Raw genomic sequence first — 21,321 nt, forward strand, 5'->3', positions numbered from 1 at the left:
GGCAAATTCCTATGTTTCTGTGACTTAGCATTGGGGATTTTCTTAGATTCTGTTATGGAGGATTGAATCTCATGGAGGGGTTGAGCTTGTGGTAATTGTTTCTTAAATCCAACGAAGCTTGTAGTAATGAGGCTATACTGTGGTATCATCTTGTTAGCTATTTCCTATCATGTTTATTGAAGGGCTAAGAGATCTAAGCATGATTTCTATGTCCTTCTAAGTTCTTATTCTGTGCTACCTACTGTGTTTGCGTAAAAAGATGCACAAAGGGTGTTGAGGATTTACCTCTTGTGACTGAAGAGGAGCTACTCTTACTCTTGCTCGATTCCTCACTGCCTCGGTTCTCCCTCTTTCTCCTTAACTCGTTTCCTTGCTGCTCAAACTGATATGAGGCTGAGCAAATTTTGTGGTGGTGGAAGGAAAGATAGAACCGAGGGGTGTGGCATATTTATGCACAGCTTGTAACTGAAAGCTGCACAATGGTTGTTGTACTTGACTGAAAAAAAGCTTAGGCAGCTGGCTGCTCTCTTGCAGCTCTGCAGAACACTGTACCCTGAGCCCCTTTTGTAAACAATTTCTAGTGTTTCATGGTAGTGGCTGTTCTGTGCTGTATGGTACCTTGGCTCATTCATAAGTTATCTCCTTTTTGCAGGTGCACAAAGAATGGCAGGGATTTGCTAGGGGATTTCTTGACAATGGCAGGCAGGAAGGGAGTACAAGCTGTCCAACACAGTCTCCCTGAGCCCCTGCAGGTGCTGGAAGAAGGTGCCGGCTGGAATTGCTCCTTTTAGCCCAAACACTTCCTCATTTTTGAAAAGGTAAGGCTACACATTCTCCTTTTAAATACCTCTTTTAGTTGTCTTTAATTTATGCAACTAATTCTCTTTTTTTGTGTGCTTTGGCAAGAGCTGCGGCTGCTACGGGGCTGCCCTCTCTCGTGGCTTCTCGGACTCGTCGCTGCTTTGCCGAGACGGTTCGGCGATGGAGGTCGATATAGATGCTAGGGACTCGAATTGTAATAGTGTAGCTCGGTTTATATTTTTTTTTGTGTCGACAAGGATTGTGAAATTGTTAGTTTGAGATTAAATGACATTGGAAAATTCATTAGCTTTAATTCTTTTCTGAAATTTGTACTATTTCTTTTATTCAAGAAATAAAATTATGCATTCATTAATTGTATAACACTTCTAGTATTTGTTTCGAAAATTCTCGAGATCTTAGTCCCGGCTATTACATATATAGGGTCATGATCTATGGCAAACACCTCTTAACCATATAACTAGAGAACAAATAATAGCCACAAGATCAAAAAAATCAAGGGCTAGTATTAATTTTTGAATTTAATGAGACATTAGTTCCCTCAATCACAAATTTACTCCACAATAATAAGGCGGGGGTATAATGGTCATTGCACATCCAAAATTAGATTACATCATTGGCATTTGAAAAAGAAACCGCATTCTTCTCTTCTCCTCCTCTTCCTTCTTCTGCAAAATAGTTCTCAGCTCTCCTACCGCCGATTCGTCCGATTGAAGAGGAATTCGATTGGAAATTATCAATATTTTCGCGATTCAAGTGACTCTCTTTCCCCGACGAAGGAATCTGCATCGGTGTCTCCAATCATCACTCTTCCCGCGGCCAACAACACCGCCACCGTCAACAAGGCGGCGGCGGCGCTCCGGAAGGAGCTCATCGCGGTGATCAAGGAGAAGAAGGAGGCGATGGCCAAGGGCGGGCCGCTCTACGACATCTTGTCGCACATGATCGTGGCATCTGACCCCGAGCGGGAACACACAGATCTATGATATAATTTAGCCTGCATTTCCCAATTTATCTTCTGTTTTTCTTAGTTTTGATTTCCTTTAATTAGGGAATTAACATTAGGTGATAAGCTATCGTTGCAATTTTTATGATGGGATGTAGTGTAGTATTTGAATTTTGTGAGATTTTAGCTATGCATTTCAGATGTAGCCCCTTTCTGTTTCTTCTTGCTATGATCTAATTATAATATCAATGTTGAATTGTCCCAAAAATAATCATGCTAAGAGTGAAGAGTGAAGTAAAATCATGCTAAGAGTGATGTGTTTTGTAAACAAAAGTGAAGTAAAATCAGAACAAGAGTGATGTGTTTTGTGAACAAGAGTGAAGTAAAATCAGAACAAGAGTGAAGTGAAATCAGAACAAGAGTGATGTGTTTTATGAACAAGAGTGAAGTGAAATCAGAACAAGAGCGATGTGGTTTGTGAACAAGAGTGAAGTAAAATCAGAACAAGAGTGATGTTTTGTAAACAAGAGTGAAGTAAAATCACAATAAGAGTGATGTGTTTTGTGAACAAGAGTGAAGTAAAATCATAATAAGAGTGATGTGTTTTGTGAACAAGAGTGAAGTAAAATCAGAACAAGAGTGATGTGTTTTGTGAACAAGAGTAAAGTAAAATCAGAACAAGAGTGATGTTTTGTAAACAAGAGTGAAGTAAAATCAGAACAAGAGTGATGTGTTTTGTGAACAAGAGTGAAGTAAAATCAGAACAAGAGTGAAGTGAAATCAGAACAAGAGTGATATGTTTTGTGAACAAGAGTGAAGTGAAATCAGAACAAGAGTGATGTGTTTTGTGAACAAGAGTGGAGTGAAATCAGAACAAGAGTGATGTGTTTTGTGAACAAGAGTGAAGTAAAATCAGAACAAGAGTGGAGTGAAATCAGAACAAGAGTGATGTGTTTTGTGAACAAGAGTGAAGTGAAATCAGAACAAGAGTGATGTGTTTTGTGAACAAGAGTGAAGTGAAATCAGAACAAGAGTGATGTGTTTTGTGAACAAGAGTGAAGTAAAATCAGAACAAGAGTGATGTTTTGTAAACAAGAGTGAAGTAAAATCACAAGATACATCAGTAACATTAAACGTAGACGGAAACTAACTATATCGAAGACGAATCTTAGAGCCTACAGCCACCGCGCCCCGCTCTTGTTCCGAAACTCCGCTTCTCTTCTACGGCAGCTCATCGTTGCGTCTCCTTACCCGCCGACGCTGATTCCGGTGAGTCCGATGTAGAGGTAGGTTTTGATTTGGGGTTTTTTCAGCATTGGCGCGACGATTGAATCCGCCAACAGCCCCTCCGCCCCGATCGCCTTTGCCAGCTCCCCCACCGCCGCCAGTATCCTCTCCGGCGCCACCCCCAGCTCAGAATTACGATTTGGAAGAAGAAAGGATCGCAGATTTGGAAGATTTCGCGTAATTTGATCGCATGTTTTAATTCAGAAAGTAATTTCCAAAAATACCCTCAACATATTTTATTTTATTAAAATTAATAATATTTGTTCCATTAAGATGTGTGGCTGAGATTTGTTCTCTAGTTATACCCTTAAAAATAGTTATATCTTGATCACTGCCATATATATATATATGTGTGTGGGGAATGTCTATGCATGTTCCCTGGTCATTTTATTATTATATGCACAAAACAATTTTGCTTTTACATTGATTTCATAATTTTCATTAAGCCTAAAAGGAACTTGGGCTTCAATCCTAAAAAGAAGAGAGTTTAACAACCCTGAAATTGATGGATATATTGCAGCAAGCTGGGCTTAGTCCTAGAAAGTAGCCCAATTCATCATTTTATGACAAATTTAAAACTTGGGCTTAGATCAATATGTGTATGGTATCTTAATCGTTGCTAGTATTTGCTAAAATGATCAAATTGCGTGTGGTATAATATTCAGTATTTTACAGGCTCTTAATCATATAGTGTTAGTGTATACTTATAGGCAAATTTTATTAATACCTAATTTATGTAATTCCTTGATCAGATAAAAACTTTACGTACAAAACATGGGCTTAGGGATGATTTTAAAGTCATCAAATTCGATTTTTGCATTCATAAAGAGAAAATTGATAGAGTTTGGCCTTATCAATATGATAGATTAATAATTTTAATATACACGCATATTCGGAGACTTTGACTGAAGATAAAGTTGAGGACGTGGTGGATTATGATATGCTGCCCAAGGTTACAGTTGCAACTAAGATTAGGCAGCTTTTTAGCTATCTTAATTTTTGCTACTCAATATTAATTATTATGGATTGAAAAATATAACTGGAGTGGAGAAAGTACAAGACTATATAGTAGAAAGAATAATTAAATTTAATTGGACGATTTTAGTGGTGCACTGTTTGTTTTGTCAAAATCGAAGAATATTATAGCTATTACTTTTGAAATTAAAATAATTACAGAGGTAGGAGAATAAATTAGGTGTCAAACTATAATATAGCAATCTTTAATTAGATAATTAGGAAAAGTAAACGTAGTTTATTATGCAAAGGAAAATAATAAACAATTAAACTAATAATAACCTCACTCCTGTTGATTAGTTAGCTTTACAACCATGGAATAAGAGCGTGCGTGTCAAATGATTCTTGTCCAATTTGTGGTTGTTGTATGCCTAAGAGCATCCACAGTAGCGGCGAGCGCACCGGCTCGCCGATTTTTGGCGCTCGCCGAACTATTGCAACCGGCAAGCATCAAATCGGTGAGAATTTCGGCGAGCGCACGTCAATTCCCGGGCACTCGCCGATCGGCTCGGCACTATTGCAGCCTCCCGATCGGCGAGCGGTTTTTTTTTCTTTTCAAAACACTATATATACGCGATTTGCACGCCATTTTCATTCGCACCACTTGTTTTAACGAGTACTCTCTCTATCTTAATTTCTGTACAAGATCAACAACGTGAAATGAAGATCAACAACGTGAAATGGAGAACAACATCGAATGTACTCCAATGACGAGCGTGTCTCAAACTCCCCCGGTACCCTGGGAGGTGGATGGGGTCCGATGCCCGGGTACTACAACATGTACCCGTGGCAGCAGATGATGTCCGGGATGGCAGCCGGGGGGGTTACCGTCGATGCCGGGGTGGGCACCCGGTATGCAGATGATGTTGGGGTAGGCACCCAGGATGCAGATGATGCCGGGGGGTACCGGTGATGCAGGGGACGCCGGGGGGTGGAAACGTCTATCACCCCAGTTTTGATTTTTCGACTGCTTCTTCGTACACGTCGACCCCAACGGAGGCGCAGTTCACGCAATATGAGACTTTCTCCTTAGAGGAGTTGAAGTTTGATCTTCTCGGTGTTCCGGAAACTCCCGTTCAAACGGGAGTAGGGCGGGGTCGGGGCCCTCAAAGAAGAAGGGCAAGGGGAAGGGCAAGAGGGTCGGCGAGTCGTCGCAGCCGGGTGAGGACGATTGCTCGGTACGGAGGAAGTGTACGGATGCGGAGAACGTCGAGCTGTCCAAGGCGTGGGTGAGTGTTTGCGATGATCCCCTCACTTCGAACAATCAGAGGATCGTCAATATGTGGGCCAAAATAGCAGCAGCCTACAAGGCATTTTGCCCGGAGGGGAGGCCGCGCAACGGGGAGGAGTGCTGGAAGGTGTGGGACCGAATCAGGGCTAGGGTCTCCCGATTTTCGAGCTTGTACGCCAACGCCCTCCGCATGCAGAGCAGTGGCCAAACGGAGGATGACTGCAGGAGGATAGTGGAGAAAGCCTTCCCCCAGCCTTGGTTGTATAAGGAGTTCACCTAGTGGAACTGCTATGAGGTGCTGAACGACTCCGAGAAGTTCCGGGCAGGTGTCGACGCTGGCTGGCCGAAGAAGCAACGACTGAACTATACCGGTGATTACAGCGGCAGCAGCGGCGGTTCCCACGACCTCCCCGAGGGTGCTCAGGAGCTCCCGTCCCCTCCATCGTTCGCTTGCTGAACTCGCCCGGTTGGTCAAAGGCGGGTGCAACGGGAGGCGAGGGGGGTCCCAAGAGGTCCAGTCGGCATCCCCCCTTGGCCAGTCGATAGAGGATCTCAAATTCTTCACGCGTCAACAAACGCGTACTCAGATGGTCAAGATCTTAGCCGATTGGAAGGCGGCAGAGGAGCCCGAGGAGAAGAGTTTTCTTCACGCATTGCTCGTGAGCATGTGTGACGCTTTGAAGGCCACCGCGGCACGGGGGGTACCGGCGGCGACGGCGACGGAGTCGAGGAGTGAGGTGGAGGTCGGGATTTTTTTAAAAATAATGTAATTTTTTTAAATTAATGTAATTTTTTTAATGTACTTTTTTAAAATTTAAATAATATTATTGAATTTTCCCGTATCTGTGTCGTAAATTTAATTCCGTATTTTGTGTGATTGTCAATTATTTGTTTTATATAATTTTGAGTGATGTGGCTAGGCTATTGCTAGGCTATTACTGGGCTATTTGCTTGTCCTGATGATGTGGCAGGAGGATTTTTAGTGATGATGATGTGGCATGAGTAGTTTGTGGCTGGGCTATGACTGGGCTATTCTTATTGTGGATGCCCTAAGGGCGTCTACAGTGGCTTTCGCCCAGTAATAGCCCAGCCACAAACTCCTCCTGCCGCATCATCAGCACTAAAAATCCTTCTACCACATCTTCAGGACAAGCAAATAGCCCAGCAATAGCCTAGCCACATCACCCCTAATTATATAAAACAAATAATTGACAATCACACAAAATACGGAATTAAATTTACAACACAGATACGGGAAAATCCAATTATTATATTTAAATTTTAAAAAAAGTACATTTAAAAAATTACATAATTAAAAAAAACTAACGCCGTGCAATCCCCGCGCCCACAACTCTTCAATTAAATCCTTTTGGAGTTGAATATGAGCATCCGTTTGGCGCATGTCGGCATGTGCTTGGAGGAGGCCGGCTTCATCGTGCGGGACCCCATTTCGTACGTTGGGGGCGGCTATGTCGTGGCTTGGATTGGCTTCATTATCGTCGTTGTCCCAACTAGTCAGTCGTACACCTTCATCTTCGACAATCATGTTGTGCATGATAATACAGGCGTACATTATATCAGCGATGCAGTCGATATGCCACAAACGCGTTGGACCCCTAATTGCCGCCCATCGAGACTGGAGCACACCAAATGCGCGCTCCACGTCCTTGCGCGCCGACTCCTGGCGTTCCGCAAAGTAGGTCTTCATCTCATCCGATGCGCATCTGATCGTCTTCACAAAGACGGGCCACCTAGGGTATATCCCATCCGCCAAGTAGTAGCACATATCATGCTGGGTTCCGTTGGCGACAAAACTGATGGTCGGACCAACGCTCTGGCACTGCTCGTTGAAAAGGGGCGACGAGTTGAGGACGTTGAGGTCGTTGTTCGACCCGGCTATCCCAAAATACGCATGCCAAATCCATAGCCGGTAGTCAGCAACGGCCTCCAGGATCATCGTGGGATTCTTTCCCTTGTAGCCGGTCGTGTAGAACCCCTTCCAGGCAGCGGGACAGTTCTTCCACTCCCAATGCATACAATCTATGCTGCCTAACATACCCGGGAACCCATGCTTCTCCCCGTGCATCTGCATCAGATACTGGCAGTCTTCGCGAGTAGTGCTTCGAAGGTACTGATCACGGAAAATTTCAATCACGCCCTGACAGAAATACTTCATACATTCAAGGGCAGTCGACTTACCGATGTGGAGGTACTCGTCCCATATGTCTCCCGCGCCTCCGTATGCCAACTGCCTGATTGCTGCAGTGCACTTTTGAATAGGTGTGTGGCCGGGTATGCTAGCCGCATCGTGCTCCTCATCATCCCCACCACTACCACCACTACTACCACCAACGTTGCTCATTTCCCGTTATTGACCTTGTACAGAAATTAAGATAGAGAGAGTACTCGTTAAAACAAGTGGTGTGAATGAAAATGACGTGCAAATCGCGTATATATAGTGTTTCGGAATATTTTTTTAAAAAAAATTAAATTTGCTCCCCGAACGCTCGCAGGTCCTGAGCCTGCAATGGCGGCGAGCGGACCGGCGAGCGCTAGCCGATTTTTTCACCGAAATGGCACTCGCCGGTTCCAATGGTTCGGCGAGCGGACCGGCGAGCGCCGGAAATCGGCTAGCCGGCCCGCTCGCCGCCATTGGAGATGCTCTAAACTAATGATATCAAAGTACATTTATTTTTTGTTGGTTTGGAATCTGAGATGACCAAAGTTACGTATGGATATTGTTTATAATAGCATACTCTAATATTTTTAAATCTTTTAAATCAATTATTGAAAGTGAAAGCCATCCAAATTTGTTCAAAGTTAAAACCATAATTAGGGAAGTGGAAGATATTTTAGGGAAGATGACATATAAAAGTCTGAAGGCAGGTCAGCAAGAGGAGAGATGAAGTTATTGTTTGTTTTCTTTTTCAAAATGGAATTTGATTATCAGTGGGAATTGTCAAAGGTTGATTTGTAGTCATGTGGCAGTAGTATTTGAGAGCATTCCATTTCCGCAGTAGTTATATAGTGAGCAGCATCTTTGCAGTGCTACTCCAACTTCTAGTGATAGTGTTAGTGTGAAGCTAAAGTAGGAGGACTGGACTGAGGTATGGAGGGATCAGGTCAGGCTCGGGCATGGTCGATAAGCTTGCTGCTGATAACCATAAGTCTTGCCGTTAATGCTGATAGACGCTCTCTGCTCGCTAACGGCCTCGCCGCTACTCCCCCTATGGGGTAACCTCTCTCTCTCATAACTCTTGCCTTGGCTTCTTGTTATTGCTCTAGCTCTTTATGGAACTACCAATGTCTGCATCTTACATTTGTGATCTCACAATTCTGTATCTGGGCCCTCTTTTTCGATCACTTTTCTTGATTTATTTTGTGGATTTGTGTGTGTTCTTGATTTGTTTGGTCAACCTTATCTTATACTGCCTGGATCTTTATTTAATTGATTAATCTTTTCCAGGTGGAATAGTTGGAACCATTTCAACTGTTTTATTGATGAGAAAATGATTCGGGAAACTGGTATGCAATTCTTGATTCATCATTATTTTCATTGTTCTAACACTAACTGTGATTTTTGACAAATAATTGAGTGAGATTTCTATGTATATTAGCTGATGCTCTTGTCTCTACTGGCCTTGCGGATCTCGGATATAAATTCGTTAACATCGGTAGGTTTTAAGGTTTAGAGTTCTATATTCTTACAGCTGCCTTTACAGCTTAATTATGATTCTGAAACTTTCTGCAACACTGTCTTCAGATGATTGCTGGGCTGAAATCTCCCGAGATGAAAAGGTTCACCACTTTTCTAGTGTTTCTACTGATTTGAGCTAATATTGATGATAATGGCTGTCTTGGTTTGCTAAATGGGAATTGTGTTTCAGGGCAGACTAGTGCCTAAGAATTCCACATTTCCTTCTGGTATTAAGGCTTTGGCCGACTACGTCCATAGCAAGGGACTTAAGTTGGGAATATACTCTGATGCTGGGTAATTTTGGTTCTTGAATTGATGTGTGTGTGAATATATGAGTGCATCTGATGCAAATGCATATATTCCCTGCAGCTATTTCACTTGTAGCAAGAAAATGCCTGGTTCACTCGGACACGAGGAGCAGGATGCAAACACCTTTGCTTCATGGGTAAACAATACGCTTTTTGATTGTTTGTCATTGTGATTTCTATGTCACATTTCACTAGTGTTCTCGTATAATTAGCCTAATAATTACTGGACTAGTGGAACGTTTAGTTCTCTGAGTTTCTTGCCCAAGACAGAAATGCAAGTAAATTTCCTAATTCCTGCAGGGCATAGACTATCTGAAGTATGATAACTGTTTCAACGACGGATCAAAGCCAATAGTCAGGTAACAAAAGCACTTCATACATAGCCGATTCTCATCATTCGTGTGCTTTTACTTCCTTGCTGAATGCGATTCTCCTTGTATAGATATCCAGTCATGACAAGAGCTCTCATGAACGCTGGCCGCCCTATCTTCTTTTCGCTGTGTGAATGGTATCTTTCTTGTATCTCTTCTACCGTTTCAATGCCTACCATATCAGTTCTGTTTCCTTAAAGCTTATGATTCTCCTATCACTGAATAGGGGAGATATGCATCCAGCCTTGTGGGGTGCAAACATAGGAAACAGTTGGAGAACCACAAACGACATTTCTGATAATTGGGATAGGTATAATTGTCTCTTTAACATTGTTTGATACTTGGAATGTTTTGCATTTTAAGGATTGTTCTTTACATATTCCGATTCTCCTACAGCATGGTTTCTCGAGCAGACCAGAACGAGGGTCTATGCAGAATATGCCAGACCAGGTGGCTGGAACGGTATGTACACTATACAAGGCCTATATAAACTATATATAGACGACATAATTTGTGACAATCAAGAAAAATGATGTCTGCTTGAAAATGGCTTTGTTGTCTACAGATCCTGACATGCTTGAGGTTGGCAATGGAGGAATGACCAAAGATGAGTACATAGTCCATTTCAGTTTATGGGCGATTTCCAAGGTATTTTTACTCTACCGAAGATAAAGTTTTTTTCTCCGTGGCCATATCCATACCGATGTCCCACGCTTGATCCTTCACTTGTAGGCTCCACTTCTTATTGGGTGTGATGTGAGAAATGTGACTAAAGAAACAATGGAAATCATAGCAAATAAGGAGGTGATCGACGTTAACCAAGGTAACCAAAAACCACCAACCTAAATTCACAACCCTCAGTTGGCCTAGTTGGCTTAGAGCTTGTGGTGCCATTATTTGCAGATAAGCTAGGTGTTCAAGCGAAGAAGGTCCGAATGGAAGGAGATCTCGAGGTAAATTCTTGCTTACATAGAGTGACGAGCGACGTGGTTTTTGTAAAACATAGTAAATTGTTGTTGGGTTTGTTCCATAGGTGTGGGCAGGGCCTCTTTCTGGGTACAGAGTAGCAGTGGTGTTGCTCAACCGGGGGGCACGGCGTAAAGTGATGACTGCTCGTTGGGACGATATCGGCATCCCTCCGAGTAGCACTGTGGTGGCAAGAGACCTGTGGCAGCACAAAACATTGAAGCAAAGATTTGTGGACATATTGACCGCAACAGTGGATTCTCACTCATGCAAGATGTACATACTCAAGCCTATATCTTGAGGGATATCTTGAATAATATGCCATTTGGGTATGAGCTGCTTTGAATAAGGGCTTCCCACAAACATTTGTATGGAACAAATTATTGCTAATTAATTTCGTGTGTTTTTGGGATTGAGGGATCACTATCATTGCTTAAATAGATGCCAAGAACATTCCAAATCAATCACAGGTTAATTATGATTTCTACAAAACTATAAATGAGAATATTGCATCCACTTTATGCTGCAAAGTTATTTCAACTGAATTTATGATACATTTTCCTTCAAAAAAATTGGTACAGGAATTCAGATAAAGAAGGATCTCACGCAATAAATATCAATCACACATCTATCAACCGAAGATGAATCAATATGTATGAAATTTCATACATTTAAATCTAAGCCAAGGTCACATTGATTGGACAAAAGTAAGAGAAAAAAAAACACATGAATTTCACAAAATATGTCCATGTTACAAGGCAATAATGAGGCAAAACAAACAAAATATAGGCCAATAAAGCACTATATATATATATATATATATTTAGGAGAATGGTAAAGGTTATTGCTCGAGGATACAGCATATCTTTCTTAGTTAAAAACATTGGCATATCAAAACACTCTTACATCATCATACAAAGCAAACTTGCTCTATGCCCTTCAATTCATTCAGTATGAAGAGCTATACTACCTCAGATAGGACCCGTGTCTGCACAAATCTCTCTAAACTACAACCAATTCATCTTCACTCGAGAATACCAAGTTGACGTTTGGGTTAAGACAACAAAACAATAAGAATGGATCTGCGTCCACTGATGAAGCTTCAGCCACTAGCTGTTTTGAGTGGCAGGTCGTCCATCACCTAACTTTAAGTTAAGATAAAGAATCAGGTCAATAATCCCTCTGAGCACGAATTTACAAGCACAATCATCTTTCAAGCATAACAAATTAGGGCATTTCCACAGATTCAGAATCTGCAGTCCCAATTCCGTCTGCCCCGTCTGTATAGTGCTGATATAGTGTGAACATTAGACACTCAAACTTCCTGAAGCGCCAGATTCAGTTCCTGTGCTGATTTGGCGATATTACCCCCTCTTCTGCAAAACAAAACAGCAGACACAAGTTGGGATTTTGCATCAACCTGAAGCAGTATTTTCTTGAGAAAAACATACCTTGAAAGAGCTGGAAGGGAGCATTTCAATTTCTCAAGTTCCACATAGCAGAGATTGCAGCGCTCCAGCCTTGAGCCAAAGAAAGCAATGGTAAGATAGTTTTAAGATGACAATCATACATTAAATTATGCAAATAATAGTAGCAATGGAACAGCAATTTGCAAGAATAAGCTAAAGAGAGTTGTGAAGAAGAACCCGCCAGACCTTTGCTCTGCCTCGATGTCTACACCAACAGATGCAGGCGCTGACAGTGAAGAGTAAACCACAGAGCCAAATACTCTCACCAATTTTATGAGCATATCCAATGCAATATCTTGATGCCTACAGGATTACAAGTTGTCAGTTTTAAAAAGACCACCAGAAGCTGTCCGTGATCTTATTCACAAGACACGAGACCAACTGCAAGAAGATAAAGTTTTCAAGAAATATCACCATAACATTGGAAGGCGCCACAAGAGTGAAAAGCCGTAGAAACTTATTTCTAATTAGATACTATATATGGAGTATGTTTTATTCTTTTATCAAATATATTGCATTGGTTACACGCTGAATGCACATTCTATCTGCTAGTATTATAAATGAAAGGAAAACTAATTAATCTTGAGATTCAACGATATAACCCTAAAACAAATTCATGATGCCATATCTAGAAAAAATACAGTGGTAAGGTTTTGTGCTCTATTTATATAATAACGAGAACAAGGCTCTGCTGGATCCAACGTGCAACACTATAGGCTAAAGATAATTAGAAGGTTGACAACACCAAGGAAACTAGCGAAATTGTACCTGGCTCATTCTTGCTTAGTACCTACTCTATCATCATCATTCATCACACTAATACCATGTTTTTCTATCCTTATTCCTTTAAATGGTGAGAAACTTAGAATATGTTTGCTTGGGTCTTGCAGAAACTACATTCTGCGGACACATTCCAACTAGTAAACAGATCCAATGAAACGAATAGGTTAATTGGTCAATAATGTTAAGAGTAAAATATACTCGTATTCCATTATTTAATTATTTTCAGCCATTTCAACAAACAACAGCACTTGGTTGCTAAGAAGCTTGCTCTTCTTTGGGGTATATTACCTACATGTCACAACATTACAGAAGCACACGACTAAGACGGTGTCAGATGACTCAGATTGCTAAAAAAGTAAAAAATTAATTTGGGCCTGCTCACCTGTCCATATCACTTTCCACAAGTCCCGCCAGGAGTGGCAAAAGACATGAACAAATATCTAATGTGACAACATCAGTTTTTTCTGCCAATAGGCTCATTACATCAGCAAGCACCTGCAACACGAGGAGGATTAGAAGGAGAATAATGAGTAATCTGCTAGTTGCATAACAGTTCTCATTATTCATCCATTAACCATAGACATCAGTATAATACTCACACTTTGGTCACCCATTTTGCTGATTGCACTAAGAGCCCCTCTTATATCATGCCTCTGCCAGTAGTTAAGGACTATCTGGCCATGAAGAAAACCAAGCACAATCAACAATTGTATAGAATTTAGTCACTGCTAACCTACAACAATCTCAAAGGAAACAGATAGGCATTATTATCCAGAATCTATGGGAAGATATCTCAAGCATATAATTCAAAAGGTAGAGACCTTGAATTGAAATAGTGCATAATGAGTGACATAAGTCGCTAGAAGCCATGAAAGGCAGTATTTGGCAGGAAAATAAGGAAGTAATCATGATGTGCAGCATGTGCTAAATCCAGTTAGCAGTAAACCACTGAGATATCACTAGCACTTCCAAAGAACCGATACTACCATTGGTCTACCTATGGTTCTATGAGGTTTAATATAATGCGATGTGAGAACTTAACATCCCCACAGAATGCTTCTGATCAAATATTATGAACAAGCAATTCAATTCCATGGTATGATAACTCTAATAGCAAAAAATGGCAACACTCTACTTGAATCTATTGACAAATGCAGCACCATTATAAGGAATAAAATCATATTAAGATAATACAACAACAAAATACCTGCAGTTTGCCTAATCGAGACCTCATTGAGCCAACGAATTGATCATGTTGATGTACCAAATCAGCAATAGTATCTTCATCACTAGCAGAGACTGACTCGTTTTCATCAGGTGAAGGATAACTTCTCTGACATGGAAGATGTGAATGAACATCATAGTCAATCATACAAAATTTTGATCATTAGCATTTCAAGCTGCTTATGGAATATACTAGCAGCTAATTAGAGAAGTCGGAACAGGTAACAGAAACTTCAAGAGCTGAACATAGATAGACTAGAGAAGTTCTTTTAAAAGTAATTATGGTTTGAAATGTTTCGCATAGCCATAGACTGCACAAGTCAAGCATGAAAATCGAGTCTTTAGATCATTGCCTCTGCAAAAGCTAAGTATTATAAAATAGATTGTGATCAAAATTTCAGGAGGATTACCAGCTACAAAATAAGATAATGGCAAGAACATGGTAACATTAGCATCTGTGGGAACTGGGAACAAAACTAGTTTAAATTAGCAGAATATCTATATATTTCGGTAATTGGAAACCTAAGCAACAAAAAGTGTGAAGGCCAATTAGCTCCCAATGGCCAATTCCTTATAAACAACAAAGCAAAATACACCTCCTATCAAGATCAGGGTCATATAAAAAGAATAAGTGTGTTTGGGATGTGCCCAAGATAAAATTGAGTGTACTTACAGCCTTTAATCTCCCAGAGATATTTCTTGAAGCAAGACCAGGACGGTAAGAACTTCTTCCTTTCTGTTCCCAGTTAGGGAGAATCAGTTGTGTTCTACCTAGTGTTATTAAGAGTAATGAGGTAGTGTTCATAACGCTGCAGAACCCTTATATATAAGTAGTTTCAAGTAGTTAAGCACAGTAGCACACTACATTCTGTAGTTATACTTATACCTCCTCTTTGACCTTCTACATGAGATGCCTCCACATTCATACTATTTCCTCGAAATTCATCTGTGATATAAAAAAGCTATCATTTTCAATCATATGTAACCTAGAACATTAGGATGGTACAGAATAAAGAAGGTTCGGCGACTTTTACAATAAAGTAAAACCAGATTCGTCCTTTATTTACGACCACTGAATCATAATTACTGCACTCAAATTTGACATAAAAACACTGGACTCATTATCATTAAACTTGTTTTCCTCGTGCTACAATTATGGATCAACTTCGTTCTGAGACAGTACTGCAGCTACAAGCACACAACGTCTCCAATTAGAGCTGCGTCTCAGTTTGCGTAAAATACTTAAGAGCTTTTAGATTTTGCAATTAATAGTTGATTCTTATCCAACAGATTCAGAAATACAAAATTTAGCTACTGCATGTGGAACACTCTACAAGCTCACCAAAACGGGGCATCCCACACCATAACTCATTTTTACTCTAAGGAATCAATATCATTCCAATAGTATGTGAAACACTCAGCCAGAGTTTCTTCTTTCAAAATATACACCTAAGAACTTATTCTCCTCTCACCAACTAGTCCACATCAAAAGAGTCCACTAAAATCCAAGCTACAAGAGAAAATGCTACTCCAGAACAGGTTTGCAATAAGAAAAGAACGTAGCAAATACTCAAACGATAAGAAACAAAAAGAAAAAGGGACACATACAACTTTCATGCTGATATCTAGCAAGGGTATCAATAGCAGAATTTGTATCAACTCTTCTTGAAATCATATGTTTATCATCTCTGGCTTTTCTGTCTGCAGCAAGTCCACTCATTGAGTTCTTAACTGATGCACTGAAAGTTCTATCCGGGACATTCGAATCCATGGACTTTGGGGGCTCATTATCGGGCTGAGTAGGAATATTAGCCCCCTCCAAAACATCTCTGGTGTTAATAACTTTACTAACATCAGAAGTTTTGGACTGTAAATGCAAAGGTACAGCTTTAACTGGAGCATCTTCTTTTCTAAATTCAGTAACTTGCTCAGCTCTAGGATTATTTCTTGGCACAATCACAGGTATTACATCAGATCTGTTGAATAAGACATTTGCTACTGATTGGGCCTTTGGGGCTTGCCGCTTCGGGTTTGTTGAACTGGAAATTGATGGTGCATTGGCCGGCATTGTCTTTGAAACCACACTGATATTTGACTTTTGAGGAGTGATTGGAGGAGCTACAGTGAGCAGGTAAAAGAACATTTAGTTTAATTGAAAAATCAAATACAGTTGGGGAGGGTGGGGGGACTGTAGAGACGACAAAAATGAGGCTTACATGCACTTGATTTAGAATCCTTATCTGAATTTTGGGGGACAGAGAGCCTTGTTAGAGATCTAGTTTCCTTCACCGCATCAGCATTATTTGAAATAGAAAGCCTGCCCAAATTGGCCTTCACATTGTCCTCTGTGGTTACAGATGAACCACCAGAATTTGGTTTTGCATCATTATCACCAGTTAATCGAGCAGTTTTTCCAATTGCATATGGTTCAATCCGCTGGCATCATCACAAGGGAGAAAAACACTCAAGAGTTTGGACACAAACAACATGAGGGTTTTATGAATCGTAGAAACTATGACTTTGTTAATCATACCGAAATGTCTACAACCCAAACTCCAACACAACTCTGATTATAAGAACATCCAAGAAGCTTTCCTTCGTGGATATTCATATCTGATAGTTTAGACCACCCCACATCTACAGTATCATGACTTCTGATTGGCTCCCATGAGAAAACCTACGACCAAGGCATAAAGAAAAAAAAAGAATATTAGATGGGCCAGACAAAAGCCTAATATATACCTTGGAAATAACTAAAACATCAAGAGCATACTTTCAAATTCTCATGCAAGCCACAAAGCAGGGTTTTCCCATCAGGATTGAAGATCATACTGCGTACTCCAGTGGTCTGGAATTGGAACAATTAAACAATAATTACTCAAAGCTAAGTCAAGAATATTAACAACCGGTCTAAGTTACAGAGTTAAAGATAGGGGAGATATGTAGAGAAGCTGCAAAGAGCAGAATTAGTGATTATAAATTAAAAAACCTCAGGTGCAGTCGAGCCAATTAACTCAAATGTTTCAAGATCCCAGAATTTTACAGTTCTATCAGCTGAGCCTGTCAAAGAATTAAAAAATAAAAAAACAAAAAATTCAGAAAGTATAGCAATCATAAAGAAGGATTCATCGTGAAAATAAATAAATGCTACCATACAATGTAGAAGGATTCATCGTGGAAAAAGTTAAGTATTATGGGGAGTTTGCAATGATCCTTTTTACTTAAATACGAATAAAATTTTATGTTTCTTATGATCTTATCCCAAACAACAATGATGCATTAATAAGTTAACAAAACAAAAGGATTGTGCTTAGGAGCTATCCCTGGATCATGTATTATAAATAAAATAATTTATGCAAATCCTACTATCCTAATCTACTCAGAATACACGTTCCTCAATTATTTCTTGATCCTCAGTTCCATATCCTTTATTTCCGTTTTCAGTTAGAAACCGGCAATACACTTAAATTAAATATGATTATTCTCACTTAGGACACTAGGGCTAGATGAAAATATAGACCGGTCCGGATCCACTGTACAAAATTGAAATACCATAACATTCTGAAGAACCACATCACGAAAAAATATGAAACCACAATGACTTGCAAAACACTTGATGAGTTAATCAATGGCTATTTAAATACAATGTTCAACAATAATAGAAAGAAGAAATGTGCAGACATAAGCATCAAATAATTACAATTTACAAGAACAGGAAATAAGTAACTTTCTATACAATTTAGTTTTTGCTCGACTACTTTTTCTTATTATCCTATATAAAAATGCTAATGATTGTTCACTTGGCTGGAATATCGCACACACACCTCCCAACAAAAACAAGAAAATGTACCATAGACTTGATAGAACCAGTTGCTTATTAATATTGCTACATTCTTAGCAATCCGATTCTTCTTTTTCTTTAAAGGGGCAGTCATTCCATTTGTTTCATCTATCGTAGAATATGACATCAGCAAGACATTGCAAACAGCTTATGACCACATAAGTTTAGCAAATGTAGCAATGCAAAGATACCTGTTGCCAGCAAAAACTCATGTGGATGGAAATCGATGGACTGAACTTGGCCTTCATGGCATTTGAAATCATGCAAAAGCTTGCCAGCAGTTAAATCCCATAGCTGTGTTTGTAGGACCAGAAAGCAATCAGAGAGATTGAGCTGTTTTTTTTGTAAAGAGCAGTATTGCAGCACAAAACCTTTAAAAACTAGTATGGCATTTGAAACCATGCAAAAACTAGTATTTAATTGATGCATATGTTGAAATTTCCGTTTCAGAAACAGAAAGCAAAACAAGACAGCAAGAGGGCTAGATAAGTCAAGATTATTTAAATAATAACATGATAAAAGAAGAAACAAGATGTTTGAGTTCTATGCTAGATCAAGTACAAAGAGAAAGGACGAAGTGTTGAGGGTAGAAAAATGAAATGAAAGATCTTAACCTTCACAGTGTTGTCCTCTCCACCAGAAACAACCCACCGCCCATCAGGAGTAAACCTGATTGTGTTAACTCCTCGAGTATGACTCTTGTAGGTGTGTATACACCCCTTCCTTCTGATATCCCATATTTTGAGATTTGTGTCCAGGGAACCGGATGCAAAGAACTCTCCAAAAGGATGAAAGTCCAAGGATATGCAATTGGAGCGGTGACCAGTGAGGGTACGTATGACTATAAAAGATATGAAAAAGGTCAAACAGATGAAAGTCAATGGTTTCCCCTGGTTGTTAAATTCTGTAGATAAATTGAATAGTAGAAAGCTTACTCTTAGCCTCCTCCAAATCCCAGAGCTTAATGGTACCACTAGCTGCTCCAGCAGCAACCAAAATCTCCGATGAATCAAAGCTAACTGAATCAATTCCACTGGAATGGCCTGACAAACTCTAAAGGATTGGAAGTTCTCAGAAGCTATCTTGTAAAGACATAGGGAATAAGCAACAACAGCAATTAAAATTGAAAAACCTCATTACTTACAAGATAATGTTGGCTAAATTTTAAAAAAATAAATTGAAAATGGTATCTTCCTTATACAAATACAACCCGTAGCCCCTAGGCCCATTCCCATAAGCCCTGCAAGGGATTATAGCTACAACTCTGACAAGACTCACTTGGGGGGCATGAGAGAATTACCAATCTTGTGTAGCTCATTAAAACAGGCAAGAAAAAAATGGATGAAACGAATAATGCAAAAATGGAAGTGAACTGACCAGTATAGCATTTGGCTTGCCAATAGCCCAGAGATTGACCTTGTGATCTTCTCCTCCAGTCACAAGAACCCTTGATGATTTCCTCCCGATCTTTAGGCAATTCACACTTGAAGAATGAGCTACAAATTCCTCTGCGACAAGTTTTTGTTAAGGCATTCAATTCAAAATTTGCCTTACTTTTTAACTTCCTCTTAATGATCTATGAGGTATCCAGAAAAATGACAACGTCATATGGTTTTTGATAATTATACCTTGAAAATGATACTGCTTTTTCAGGAAAGAAGCATAAGTTAAGATAAGTCCATTACTATAAGTGTCATTAAACTTGTGGAGTATAAAGTACAGCATCAAATGCTTCTTTATTTTTAATAAATGCAAGAAAGATGAAATAGTTCCAAAATTAATGCTCAATTCTGTTAGTGTTTAACTTCAGTTAATAAAAAAGTATTCATAGGTAGACATGCATATAACATAGCAATAAACACAGTTAACTTGATATCAGCCAGCATAATTTATATGATCCACTCAAACTCCACTAGTCACATGACTATCGCATGATTTAATTTCTTATGTTGCAACTTAACCCCTCCCAGAAAATAAAAGCTTTACATGTGATGGAAGATAATTAGAAACACAGTGAAGAAGGAGCAGTATTACTCTCATAAACCCAGCTTTGGCAACAAAGAATTACATTTATGAGTTAACATTTTTGAGATTTTGCAGGAATCTTGAATATGATCTGTTATCATTCTCAAGAAAAATGTTCACCAAATGCATGTGGCAAAGCACGGAGAAGCAAAAGAATAAGAACTCATTTTTAATAGCTCCAAAGATCCAATTAGAATACGCTGTACAGCACTGCATTACTCAATTCCATATGTGCGGGATGAAAAAAACAGAAAAGAAGGAAATGAGCTTTTAAACTTGGCAAAAAGGATACGTAGCTTGTAAGCTCGTTTGGTGGTGGTCGTCATTTCCTAACTCCGAAAGTGGAAATAAAAAGCGCAAAAACCCTAGCACAATTCGGAGACAGTGCGGCAGATCACAGGAGATAAACGCCAGCCCACCTCCGCATCCATCCAATACAGCGTAAATTCAACAGCTCACGTTGTGTTCGACGAAATGACCGAGTCAGTTTCCTATTCCATTCGTCTTCCTCAAGTCTGGGGTCGACAAATCTGAACTGGAGGCGGTGATTCAAGCAGCGGGGTAGAAGAAAACAAACAAATTGAGGGGCCAGAGATACAATGCACCTCCAGTCCCCAAAACAATTGAACTATGTGTGTGTGAAAGAGAACGAAAGAGAGAATAAGAGAGGGGTTGTGTTCCAGATCCCAGCTTGGCAATTACTCTGGATTGAAACCTCGCAGCTTCGGAAATGGAAGATCGCTTTCAAAGTATTTGCAGTCGAATGAATTTGAAATGCGGTGCTGAGGTGAAATATTTTGTTTGGGGATGTGAGGTTTGGACGGTGAATTAAAACCAAGATGGTATATTTTTAAATCTCAAAGCCCATCGTGAAAATTTAAAATACATTCGCAATGATTAAGTGCCATCATTTATGATGTGTCCAATTATTCAAAGATAATCATAGATAAGTTGAAAATTAAATTCACCAAATATAATTAATCTCTGACGTTTTGTTTTTCAGAATTACAAAATTAAAGTTTGCGTTGGAGTTAATTATTTATGAAAAGTCTATTATGCGGATTTAGCTATATGCTAGAAGAAGGATTTATAGTATGTCTAAATTAAATTGAGTTATTTTTTTTTATAAAAAATAAAATTTAATCATTTTTATTTTATTTTTATTTAATTTATTTAACATAATTTTTAATTCCTGGGCTTGCACTGCTGCGGGTCGATTTGTTTCTGAAATGGCTAATTCCGGCCGACCCCACCTGAGTCCGTCAACTGAAGATCAAGCCACAGGCTTCTGGAGAGCGATCGGAGAAGAAGGCTACAAACTAGTCAAAGAAGATCCGAGG

The 21,321-nt window shown here is 39.7% G+C and overlaps 1 protein-coding gene and 1 pseudogene across 2 annotated transcripts; one reads left to right on the forward strand and one right to left on the reverse strand.

Moving 5' to 3' along the window:
* The first annotated feature begins 8,145 nt into the window (after positions 1–8,145).
* LOC121772515 lies at positions 8,146–11,062 on the forward strand (annotated as a pseudogene).
* A 353-nt stretch (positions 11,063–11,415) lies between these two features.
* Positions 11,416–20,810, reverse strand: LOC121772513 (katanin p80 WD40 repeat-containing subunit B1 homolog KTN80.4-like). 2 transcript variants are annotated; one of them, XM_042169643.1, is made up of 18 exons: positions 20,274–20,810; positions 19,334–19,464; positions 18,892–19,009; positions 18,571–18,797; positions 18,148–18,250; positions 17,105–17,175; positions 16,889–16,963; positions 16,649–16,792; positions 16,332–16,551; positions 15,724–16,233; positions 15,002–15,061; positions 14,789–14,886; positions 14,099–14,224; positions 13,491–13,565; positions 13,274–13,386; positions 12,295–12,411; positions 12,091–12,159; positions 11,416–12,015 (listed from the first exon to the last, which is right to left on the reverse strand). In XM_042169643.1, exons 1-18 carry the CDS (start codon positions 20,305–20,307, stop codon positions 11,955–11,957), a joined length of 2,352 nt encoding a protein of 783 aa, XP_042025577.1. In that variant the 5' UTR covers positions 20,308–20,810; the 3' UTR covers positions 11,416–11,954. The 2 variants fall into 2 exon arrangements, with proteins under 2 accessions (XP_042025577.1, XP_042025576.1); XM_042169642.1 differs by having other exon boundaries at positions 11,416–12,159.
* Positions 20,811–21,321: the final 511 nt, after the last annotated feature.

This window comes from Salvia splendens, chromosome 16, assembly GCF_004379255.2.
Source record: "Salvia splendens isolate huo1 chromosome 16, SspV2, whole genome shotgun sequence".
NCBI lineage: Eukaryota > Viridiplantae > Streptophyta > Magnoliopsida > Lamiales > Lamiaceae > Salvia > Salvia splendens.

Coding starts and splice junctions, on each gene's coding strand:
- LOC121772513 (XM_042169642.1), bottom strand. CDS start 20,307: ATGACGACCACCACCAAACGAGCTTACAAGCTAC. Junction 19,010..19,333: donor GCAAGCCAAATGCTATACTG/GTCAGTTCACTT, acceptor CCAATCCTTTAG/AGTTTGTCAGGCCATTCCAG. Junction 16,234..16,331: donor GGATTCTAAATCAAGTGCAT/GTAAGCCTCATT, acceptor TGCTCACTGTAG/CTCCTCCAATCACTCCTCAA.